This window comes from Microtus ochrogaster, unplaced genomic scaffold, assembly GCF_000317375.1.
Source record: "Microtus ochrogaster isolate Prairie Vole_2 unplaced genomic scaffold, MicOch1.0 UNK89, whole genome shotgun sequence".
Taxonomy (NCBI): domain Eukaryota; kingdom Metazoa; phylum Chordata; class Mammalia; order Rodentia; family Cricetidae; genus Microtus; species Microtus ochrogaster.
Window position 1 is genome coordinate 679,512 of NW_004949187.1, and position 11,879 is coordinate 691,390.

The window sequence follows — 11,879 nt, forward strand, 5'->3', positions numbered from 1 at the left end:
GCTACACACAGATGATTAGAAATGGGCTAAATTAATATGTGAGAATTAGCCTAGAAGAGAATGGGTCAAGCAGTGTTTAAAAGAATACAGTGTCCGTGTAATTATTTCTGGTAAAGCTAGCCTTGTGGGCAGCGGGGTGCTGGGGACGCAGCCCCACCACTCATATTACTACACCCCTACCCTCACCCCCATGCTCCCAACATTTGCCCGGCAATCTTGTTTGCTTCCAATTTCCAGGAGGATCTATATATGTTTTTCTTTGTGTTCACCTTGTTATTTGGCTTCTCTAGTCTTGTGAACTATAGGCTTAATGTCCTTTGTTTATGGCTAGAGTCCACTAATAAGTGAGTACATACCATATTCATCTTTTTGGGTCTGGGATATCTCACTCAGTAAAGTGTTTTCTATTTTCCATCCATTTGCATGCAAAATTCAAAAATGTCATTATTTTTTTACCTCTGAGTAGTCCTCTAATGTGTATATAGTCAACACTTTCTTTGTCCAATCTTTCATTGAGGAGCATCTAGGTTGTTTCCAGGATCTGGCAATTACAAATAATGCTGCTATGAACACAGTTAAACAGATGCTTTTTTAGTATGATTGGGCATCTCGTGGGTATATCCCCAGTATATATTGCTGGATCCTGAGGTAGGTTGATTCCCAATTTCCAGGGAAACCGCCACACTGATTTCCAAAGTGGTTGCACAAGTTTGTATTCTCACCAACAATGGATGAGTGTTCCCCTTACTCCACATCCTCTCCAGCATAGGCTATCATTGGTGTTTTTGATTTTAGCCATTCTGACAGGTGTAAGAAGGTATCTCAAAGTTGTTTTGATTTGCATTTCCTTGATCACTAAGGTGGTAGAACATGACCTTAAGTGTCTTTTGGCCATTTGAACTTCTTCTGCTGAAAATTCTCTTTTCAGTTAAGTACCCCATTCTTTAATTGGGTTAATTAGAATTTTCATGTCCAGTTTCTTGAGTTCTTTATATATTTTGGAGACCAGACCTTGTCTAATGCAGGGTTGGTGAAGATTTTCTCCCATTTAGTAGGATGCCTTTTTGTCTTAATGACAGTGTCCTTTGCTTTACAGAAGCTTCTCAGTTTCAGAAGGTCCCATTTATTCACTGTTGCTCTGATTGTCTGTGCTACTGGGGTTATACAGAAGGTGGTCTCCAGTGCTCATGAGTTGCAATCTACTTTTCACTTTTTCTTCTATCAGGTTCAGTTTGGTCAGATTTATATTGAGGTCTTTAATCCATTTGGACTTGAGTTTTGTGCATGGTGATAGATACGAATTTATTTTCATTCTTCTACAGGTTGGCATCCAGTAATGCCAGCATCATATGTTGAAGATGCTTTCTTTCTTCCATTGTATACTTTTTAGCTTCCTTGTTGAAAATCAGGTGTTCATATGTGTGTGGATTAAATCCAGGTCTTCGATTTTATTCCATTGGTCAACGTCTCTGTTTTTATGCCAATACCAAGCTGTTTTTATTACTGTAGCTCTGTAATAGAGTTTGAAGTCAGGGATGGTAATGCCTCCGGAAGTTCCTTTATTGTATTGGATTGTTTTGGCTATCCTGGGTTTTTTGTTTTTCCATATAAAGTTGATTATTGTTCTCTAAAGGTCTGTGAATTTTGTTGGGATTTTAATAGGGATTGCATTGAATTTATAGATTGCCTTTGGTAGAAATGACATTTTTACTATGTTGATCCTACCATCCAAGAGCATGGGAGATCCTTCCATTTTATGGTGTCCTCTTCAATGTCTTTCTTCAAAGCCGTAAAGTTCTTGTCAAATAGATCTTTCACTTCCTTGGTTAGTGTAACCCCAAGATACTTTATGCTATTTGTGGCTATCGTGAAAGGTGAAGTTTCTCTGATTTCCCTCTCTGCTTCTCTATCCTTTGTGCTTGTGGAGGGTTGTTAGATGTCTAAGTTATTGTGGGTGTTGTTTGGGTTGTGATTTTCCTCCTATTACTTTCTATAAGGCTGGGTTTGTGGCTACGTATTGTTTAATTTTTTTTTTATCCTGGAATACCTTGTTTTCTCTATTGATGGTGAGAGAAAGCTTGGCTGGGTATAGTAGACTGGGCTTACATCCATGGTCTCTTAGTTTCTGCAGCACATCTATCCAAGACCCTCTGTCTTTCATGGTTTCCATAGAGAAGTCAGGTGTAATTCTGATAGGTTTACCTTTATATGTTACCTGATCTTTTTTCTTTGCAGCTCTTAATATTCTTTCTTTATTCTGTATGTTTTGTGTTTTGATTATTATATGATGAGGGGATTTTTTTTTTTGATTCAGTCTATTTAGTGTTCTGTATGCTTCTTGTACCTTCATAGGAATATCCTTCTTTAGGTTGGGAAAGTGTTCTTCTATAATTTTGTTGAATATATTTTCTGAGCCTTTGAGCTGTAATTGTTCTCTGTCTTCTACCCTTATTATTCTTAGGTTTGGTTTTTTCATGGTGTCCCAGATTTCCTGGATGTTTTGTGGTAAGAATTTGTTGGATTTGCTGTTTTCTTTGATCAATGAGTTTATTTCTTCTATAGTATCTTCAGTGTTTGAGATTCTTTTTTCTATGTCTTGTATTCTGTTGGTTATGCTTGTCTCTGTAGTCCCTAATCGTTTACCTAGATTTTCCATATCCAGCTGTCCCTCGGTTTGTGTTTTCTTCATTACCTCTGTTTCAGTTTTCAAGTCTTGAACTGTTTCCATTACCTATTTGATTGCTTTTTCTTCTTTTCCTAGGGTATATTTGAGAGATTTATTCATTTCTTCCAACTTTTTGTTATTCTTCTCATCCATTTCTTTAAGGGAGTTTTTCACTTCCTGTTTAAGGGACTCTATCACTTTCATAATGTTACATTTAAAGTCTATTTTTTCTACGTCTTCTGGATTAGGGTGTTCAAGTCTTCCTGTTGTATGTTCACTGGATTCTGGTATTATCATGTTGTTTTTCAGATTGTTGGAGGAATTCTTGTATTGGTGCCTGCCCATCTCTTCCTTTAAATGTCCTCCAGACTGACAAATCTTCTGGTACAGGATCTAGGCCACTTGCTGGCCAGAGACCTCTCAGGCAAAAGGGAATGCTTGCTGGCTGCAGGCTCAGTGGGACAAAGAAACTCCTGCAGTAGTTGCCCTTAACCACTTGATGCCCAGCCCCTCAGCCCTGAAGCAGGCTGAGTAGGAGGATCCTATGACCCCGCAGATGGAAAGGGATGCTGGGGCGGCAAGCTGAGCTCCCTTTCCAGGGCATTCATCTGGTCGCAGGTTGGGCACACACTCACCCCTCTGGGAGGACGGAACTTCTGGTACAGAATCTGGGCCGCTTGCTGGCCAGGGACCTCACAGACAAAAGGGCATGGTGGCTTGGGTGCATGATCAGTGTGACAAACTACTTCAACATTTGCCCTCACTACTTTGTCCCCAGACCCTCAGCCCCAAAGCAGGCTGAGTTGGGGAATCTTATGACCCTGTAGATGGAGAGGGGTGCTTGGGAAGCAAGTTGGGAGGGGATAAGAAGAGTAAGGCAGCAACCAGGTGGGAAGCCCCCGTGGAATGGCTAGAAAGTTTAGGGGAATGGTGGGGTGCCTGAGCTCCCCTTTCGGGGCATCAGTCCTGCCACTGGTCGGGCAATCACTCACCCCTCCAGAAGGACGGATCTTCTGGTACAGGATCCGGGCCATTTGCTGGCCAGGGACCTCGCAGACAAAAGGGCGTGATTGTTGGTTGCAGGCTCAGTGGGACAAAGAAAGTCCTGCAGCATTTGCCCTCATCACTTTGTCCTCAGCCCCTCAGCCCTGAATCAGGCTGAGTTGGGGAATCCTATGACCCCACAGATGGAGAAGGGTGCTTGGGGGGGGCAAGTTGGGATGGGATAAGAAGAGTAAGGCAGCAGCCAGGGGTAAGGCCCCACTGAATGGCCAGAAAGTTTAGGGGAATGGGCTAATGTGCTTTGCCATGTGGTTTGTTACCTTTTCTTGATATAGAATTTCTATTCTCTTTGTCTCTGGTGACTCTTATTTGTGCCTCTACCCTCCTTAGCCCCCCACAGCATCCTCTTAGTCTGGTTTTCTCATCTATCCTCCCACTCAACTATAGGCCAGCGAGCTCTTTATTAGTCAATGAGAGCAATACATATTTATAGTGTACGAAAAGATTATTTCACAGCAGAAATACACCTGCTGGTGTCTCAAATGCTGGAGTAAAGGCATAAGCCAATACAACCTTTATGTCTATTCATTGGTATTTCTCTTGCAAGGCTATATCCTATTCAAAATATGCAGTAAAATGGGTTTTTGATCCTACTGCACGTGCTGGCTTTGGGGGGGCCTGGGCAGTTTGGATGCTCAACTTAACTAAACCTGGATGGAGGTGGGCGGTCCTTGGACTTCCCACAGGTCAGGGAACCCTGATTGCTCTTCCTGATGAGGGAGAGGGACTTGATCAGGGGAGGGGGAGGGAAATGGGAGGCGGTGGCGGGGAGGAGGCAGAAATCCTCAATAAATAAATAAATTTAAAAAAAATAAAAAAAAATAAAAAAGAAAAAAAAAAGAAAGAAGAATAAGAATAAAAAAAACAAAATATGCAGTAATGACAGAGGTGAATTTCATTGTCTTATTTCTTTCTAAAATGACTTGGTGATTGCATTAGAACTTCTGTGGTCATGGAATAAGTGTGAGGAGCACCAGAATTATATAAATATATTGTCAAAGAAGTATGCATTTATAGTATTGTCAGTATGATGCTTACTGTTGAAAACATATACGGGATATTTTAGAATGGAGTGACCTATGAGGATGTGCATATAAATTTCACTTGGGATGAGTGGACTTTGCTGGATCCTTCACAGAAGAATCTCTACAAAGAAGTGATGCTGGAGACCCACAGGAACCTCACTGTCATAGGTAAAACTGAATTTTACTTCATTTTTAAAAATAAATAAGGGGACAACACTTTCTTCATAATTGATTCTCTATTATAATTTTGATTCAGAAAGAGGAAGAATGATGTTGAAAATTCAGTCATGGTTCTAAGGTTCATTGAAGATAATAACTTAAATTTTTGAAGTGTTTCATATATTTTCTGGTATTATGTTTTAGGCTACAATTTGGAAGACCATAGTATTGAAGAACTTGATCAAATTTCTATTCAATATGGAAGGTAATTTTCATGTTCAGTCAGATACAAATGTGCTTTTGAAGAAATTTTAATGTGTCCTGGAATTTTTTTTTTTTGGCTTTTCAAGACAGGGTTTCTCTGTAGCTTTGGAGCCTGTCCTGGAACTAGCTCATGTAGACCAGGCTGGTCTTGAACTCCTCCTGCCTCTGCCTCCCAAGTGCTGGGATTAAAGGCATGCTCCACTGCTGCCTGGCATATCCTGGAATTTTTAAAGAGAAGTGATATGTGATTCCCCTCTGTATGCTGTGAACATGTTTTTATTACCATTGGTTAATAAAGAAGCTAATTTGCCCTATGTCAGGGCAGAATATAGCAAGGCAGGAAATCAAAGCAGAGATAGAGGAAGAAAGAAGGAATAGTCAAGCAAACGCCATGTATCTGCCAAAGGAAAAAGATGCCAGAACCTTACCAGTAAGTCACAGCCTCGTGACAATTCCCAGATTAATAGAAGATATCATAGCTATTAATAAGAAGCCTGAGCTAGTAGGCCAAAGAGTATGTAATTAATATTTAGCCTCACAATAGTTGTTTTATAAGTGGTGGTGGGAGCTAGTGCGCAGGACCTAGTGGGTCGCGAGAACCAGTTGAGCAGGGCCAGTGGAATGGAGAGAATTTGTAGCTACAGAGAAGCAATATTGTAAGCAAGCACAGTTTTAGGTGTATTGATAACCAAATTAGCACCAAACCATCTACCTCAATGTCTAGTTAATTTGTGTTTTTAAGGCATTCCTTTTATAAGAAGACAAGGAAACAATGCCTTAACAGATATCACCATTTGAATCATAGCGTCATGTGAGGTATACCAGAGAACTTCCAATCTGTTTATTTTCCTAGTACAAAGATACTGTGAAATATATACACCTTAAAAAGGTGATAAATGTATGTTCAAAAATCTTCTAAGAAGCAAATAATCCAGAGTAAGCTAACATTACTTATATACATTTACTGACTTGGCTAAGTTTAGTGAGAATGACAGTGTCTGAGAGTCAAAAATGTTCTTCCGCAGAAACTTTAGTCACTATACACATAACTATGAGAAACAAAAAGTCAAACCATATGAATGTGATATGGAAACCTATTGGTTTCTTTACTAGGTGTATCATATGTCACAATGGAAATAAACCATGTGAGCATAGGGATATGGAAAGAAGCAACATCTCTCTGTCTCCCAGAACAATTAGAACATGTAGTAGTCCCCAATTTGAGTATACTTTTTCAATGTGATATAAGTTTACAGCAAATTCATGCTGCTGAAAATTCCTGTGAGCACTAGGAATGTGGAAATTCTTCTGTTTGTCCTGGTTAACTTTGAAAATGTCGTATCACTCACACTATAGAAAAATTTATGAATGTGTTTTGAGTTTTCCCAGTTCTCTTGAAATATATGGGAAACCTTATGTAGAAAAATGATGCTATAAATATGAGTCTCTTATTTAGGGTGTTTATGGCTGTAAAGAGAAACTACAACCAGAGCAACTCTTATAAGTGAAAATATTTAATTGTGGCTGCCTTAGAGCTTCAGAGATTTAGTCCATTATGAGTACGGCTGGAAACATGGTGGCATGCAGGCATACATGGTACTGGGAAGGTGGAGGAAAGTTCACATATTCATCTGCAGGTAGCAGAAGCAGACTGTGTGACATCCTGAGCATAGTCTTCATCCACAGTGACACACTTCCTCCTCCAACTAAGTCACAACTACTCCAACAAGAGCACATATTCTAATAGTGCCACTACCTATGGGCCAAGCATTCCAACACGTAAGTCTATGGCGGGGGGGGGGGGCATAACTATTCAGAATAACACAGTGTACTGTGTTAAATAAAGAATCCTACCTTCACAGATATCTTTAATGCAAAATGACCCATAATGAAGGAGAACATCATGGATATGAATGAAGTGAAAAACTTTAAGATCTAAATCTTCTTTATAATTAGACCAAATTGTAATATGAATTTATAGGACAAGAATGATTCATCAATGTAATAAATGTGGTAAAGCATTTAAATATCACATTTTTCTTCACAGGCATGAAAAACTTCACACTGGAGAGGAACTCTCTGGATATATTCAGCATGATAAAGACTTCCCACGTAATAGCTATCTCCAAATGCAGAAAAGAACTCATGCTGGAGAGAAACTTTGTGAATGTACTCAATGTGGTAAAAGCTTTGCCAACCACAGTTATCTTCAAATACATAAAAGAAAACATACTGGTGAGAAAGCCTACAAATGTCATCAATGTGATAAAGCCTTTGTATATCCCAGTAGTCTTCAAAAGCATAAGAGAACACATACTGGAGAAAAACCCTACAAATGTAATCAATGTGATAAAACCTTTGCATATCATGAAAGTCTTCAAAACCATAAAAGAACGCATACTGGAGAGAAACCCTACAAATGTAATCAATGTAATAAAGCCTTTTCACTGCAGGGTTGTATGAGAATCCATAAGAAAACACACAGTAAAGAGAAACCCTACAAGTGTGATCAATGTGATAAAGTCTTTGCATATCATAGTAGTCTTCAAGAGCATAAAAGAACACATAGTGGGGAGAGACCCTATAAATGTTATCAATGTGATAAAGCCTTTGCATATAATAAAAGTCTTCAAAACCATAAAAAAACACATACTGGAGAGAAACCCTACAAATGTAACCAATGTGATAAAGCCTTCTCAAGACAAAGTCATTTCGAGATACATAAAAGAATACATAGTGGAGAGAAACCCTATAAATGTAATCAATGTGATAAGGTCTTTTCACAACAAGGTCATGTCAAAGTACATGAGAGAACACATAGCAGAGAGAAACCATACAAATGTAGTCAGTGTAGTAAAGCCTTTGCACATAGATCTCACCTTCAAAAGCATGAAAGAATTCATGCCTAAGAAATGCCATATGGATATATTTAATATGGTAAAACCTTTGTACATTTCTCTAGTCTTCTCCACCATGAAAGAGTTAGTACTGAAGAGAAACTTTGTGAAAGTATTTGATATGGTGAGGCCTTTGCATCTTTTTGTAGTCTTCAATATCAGGAAAGAATAAACACTGGCAAGAAGCTGTATGAGTGTAATCTATGTGATAAAGCCTTTGCACACAGCACAGTAATCTCTGAGAACTTAGAAGAACACTTACTGAGAAAAGCCTTGTGGATGAAATCAATGTTGCAAAGCCTTTGCAAGTCACTCTATTCTTCAAATAGGTAAAATTATACATACTGGAAAGAAACTCTACAAATGTAATCAATGTGATAAAAGTTTTCGTAACACAGTTATATCTGTGTAAATAAAAGAATACATAGTGGAGAGAAACCCTACAAATATGTTCATTGTGATAACACCTTGTTATAACACCATACCCTACAAAGACAAAGAATTTATTTATTTTATTTTTGTCACAGAAATCAGCTGGCAGTGCCCTCAGAGGGGCTGCTGAGGCTGAGGAAATGTTAGATTAAGAGAAATGAAGACAGAAACAGAGGATAGACTGGGAGGACTGAAGGTTAATACCAAGCAACCCTGAGTTTATTTCTCAGCCAGCATATACACTAAATATAGTCAAAAGGCGGAAGAAAGAGCAGTCCAGTCATCTAACCACCTCTGTGCACTGTTTTTGGGAAGAAGTTCTAGCAGGTGCATTATCTTATTCTGATAAGCAACTTCTAATCTCTAAAGAAGAGTGCATGGTGGCTGGCATACAGCAGGCCAAATCATTTTTATATTGTTTTTATTAAGCTATATATTTTTCTTCACTTCCCCTCTTTCCTCTCCCCTTCATCCCCTTCCTTGGTCCCAATGCTCCCAGTTTACTTAGGAGATCTTGTCTTTTTCTACTTCCCATGTAGATTAGACCCATATATATCTCTCTTAGGGTCCTCGTTGTTGTCTAGGTTTTCTGGGATTGTGAATTTTAGTTTGGTTTGTCTTTGCTTTATGTCTAAAAGCCACTTATGGAATGAGTATCTATATTTGTCTTTCTCTATCACTCAATATGATGTTTTCTGTAACCATCCATTTCCCCACAAATTTCAAGATTTCATATTTTTTTCTGCTCTCTAGTACTCTATTGTGTAAATGCACCACAGTTTCCTTCTCCATTCTTCAGTTGAAGAGCATTTATGTTGTTTCCAGGTTCAGGCTATGATAAACAAAGCTGCCATGAACACAGTTGGGCACATGTCCTTGTGGTACGATTGAGCACCATTTGGGTAATACCCAAAAGTGATATTACTGAGTCTTGAGGTAGGTTGTTTCCTAATTTTCTGAGAAATTGCCATACTGATATCCAAAGGAGCTGTACCAGTTTGTACTTGCACCAGCAATGCAGGAGTGTTCCCTTTACCCCACATTCTCTCTAGCATAAGTTTTCATTAGTGTTTTGGATCTTGGCCATTCTTACAGGTATAAGATGGAATCTCAGAGTTGTTTTGATTTGCATTTATCTGGTGGCTAAGGATGTTGAATGTTTTCTTAAGTGTCTTTCAGCCATTTTAGATTCCTCTGTTGAGAGTTCTCTGTTTAGATCTGTACCCCATTTTTTTAATTGGATTATTTGTTCTTTTGATGACCAATTTCTTGAGTTCTTTGTATATTTTGGAGATCAGCTCTTTGTCTGATATGGGGTTGGTGAAGATCTTTTCTCATTCTGTAGGCTGGCGTTTTGTCTTGTTGACCAAGTCCTTGGCTTTGCAGAAGCTTCTCAGTTACAGGAGGCCCCATTTATTGTTTCTCTCAGTGTCTGTGCTTCTGGGGTTATATTTAGGAAGTGGTCTCCTGTACCAATGAGTTCAAGTGTACTTACCACTTTCTCTTCTATGAGGTTCAGTGTGGTTGATTTTATGTTAAGGTCTTTGATCCATTTGGACTTGAGTTTTGTACATAGCAAGAGACTATCCTACGTGTTGATATCCAGTTATGCCGGCACCATTTGTTAAATGTGCTTCCTATTTCTGTTTTATAGTTTTTGGTTCTTTGTCAAAAATCGGGTATTCACAGGTGTGTGGATTGATATCTGGGTCTTCAATTCAGCTCCATTGTTCCTTCTGTCTATTTTTATGCCAATACCAAGCTGTTTTCAGTACTGTAGCTCTGTAGTAGAGTTTGAAGTCAGGTATTATGATATCTCCAGAAATTCCTTTATTGTACAGGACTGTTTTTGCTATCCTGGATTTATTTGCTTTTCCATATGAAGTTGAGTATTCTTCTTTCAAAGTCTGTGAACAATTTTGTTGCACTTTTGATGGGCATTAAATTGAATCTGTAGATTGCTTTTGGTAAGATTGTCATTTTTACTATGTTAATTCTACCTACTCAAGAACATGAAAGATCTTCCCACTTTCTGGTGTCTTCTTCAATTTCTTTGTAGGATTTAAAGTTTTTGTCATGCAAGTCTTCCACTTGTTAGGTTAGAGTTACTACAAGATATTTTATGCTATTTGTGGCTGTTGTGAAGAGTGATGTTTCTCTGGTTTCTTTCTCAGCCCATTTATCATGTGTACAGGAGGGCTACTGAGTTTTTTGAGTTAATCTTGTATCCTGATACATTACTAAAGGTGATTATGAGTTGTAGAAGTTCCTTGGTAGAATTTTTGGGGCTGTTTATGTAAACTATCATATCATCAGCAAATAGTGAGAGTTTGATTTCTTCTTTTCTGATTTATATCCCCTTGATCTCCTTTTGTTGTGTCATTGCTCTGGCTAGAACCTCAAGAACTATATTGAATAAATATGGAAAGAGTGGACAACCTTATCTTGTACCTGATTTCACTGGGATTGCTGTGAGTTTTATTTTTTTCATTTAGTTTTTTTGTTGGCTGTTGTTTTGCTTTATTATGTTTATGTTTAGGCATGTACCTTGTATCCCCGCTCTCTCCAAGCCTTTATCATGAAGGGATGTTGTATTCTGTCAAAGACTTTTTCAGCATCTAATGATATGATCATGACAGTATTTCTTTTTTCAGTTTGTTTTTATGATAGATTACATTGACAGATTTTTGTATGTTGAACCATCACTGCTTCTCTGGGATTAAGATGACTTGATCATGGTAGATGATTTTTCTGATGTATTCTTGGATTCAGTTTGCCAGTGATTTACTGAATATTTTTGCATCAGTGTTCATGGGTGAGATTGGTCTGTAATTCTGTTTCTTAGTAATGCTTTTGTGTTGGTTGTGTAGCAGGGTAAGTATAGCCTCATGAAAAGAGTTTGGCAATGTTCCTTTTGTTTCTATTGTGTGGAACAATTTGAGGAATATTGGTATTAGTTCTTATTTGAAAGTTTTGTAGAATTCTGTGCTGAATCCATCTGATCCTGCGCTTTTTTGGTTGGCTGACTTTTGATGACTGTTTATATTTTTTCTTTTTAGAAGTTTTAGGTCTTTAATTTGCTTATGTGGTCTTGATTTATTTTGTTAATGATATTTATCTAGAAAATTGTCCATTTTCTTTAAGTTTTCCAATATTTTGCAGCACAGATTTTTGAAATATGACCTAATGATTTTCTGGATTTTTTCCATGTCTGTTGTTATGTATCTCTTTTCATTTCTGATTTTGTTATCTTGGATATTCTCTCTCTGCCTTTTTTTTCTTTTTTTTTAAATTTATTTATTTATTGAGGATTTCTGCCTCCTCCCCACCGCCTCCCATTTCCCTCCCCCTCCCCCGATCAAGTCCCTCTCCCTC

At 38.2% G+C, this 11,879-nt stretch overlaps 2 protein-coding genes and 1 pseudogene across 2 annotated transcripts in view; 2 read left to right on the forward strand and 1 right to left on the reverse strand.

The window, feature by feature from the left end:
- The window catches only part of LOC101984273, a 398,439-nt pseudogene that overhangs the window by 119,367 nt on the left and 267,193 nt on the right, over positions 1 to 11,879 (forward strand).
- Positions 1 to 11,879, reverse strand: part of LOC101989836 (zinc finger protein 431-like) — a 257,504-nt gene that overhangs the window by 73,220 nt on the left and 172,405 nt on the right. The gene's annotated exons all lie outside the window — the stretch shown is intronic.
- LOC101990405 (zinc finger protein 120-like) lies at positions 4,607 to 5,180 on the forward strand. Its single transcript, XM_026777882.1, has 3 exons — positions 4,607 to 4,615; positions 4,794 to 4,920; positions 5,116 to 5,180. The coding sequence occupies exons 1-3, from the start codon at positions 4,607 to 4,609 to the stop codon at positions 5,178 to 5,180; spliced, it is 201 nt and encodes a 66-aa protein (XP_026633683.1).

Bases quoted from the DNA above. Each gene is read 5' to 3' on its own strand.
- LOC101990405 (XM_026777882.1), top strand. The intron at 4,921-5,115 runs GTAAAACTGAAT...ATTATGTTTTAG, and splicing joins CAGGAACCTCACTGTCATAG to GCTACAATTTGGAAGACCAT.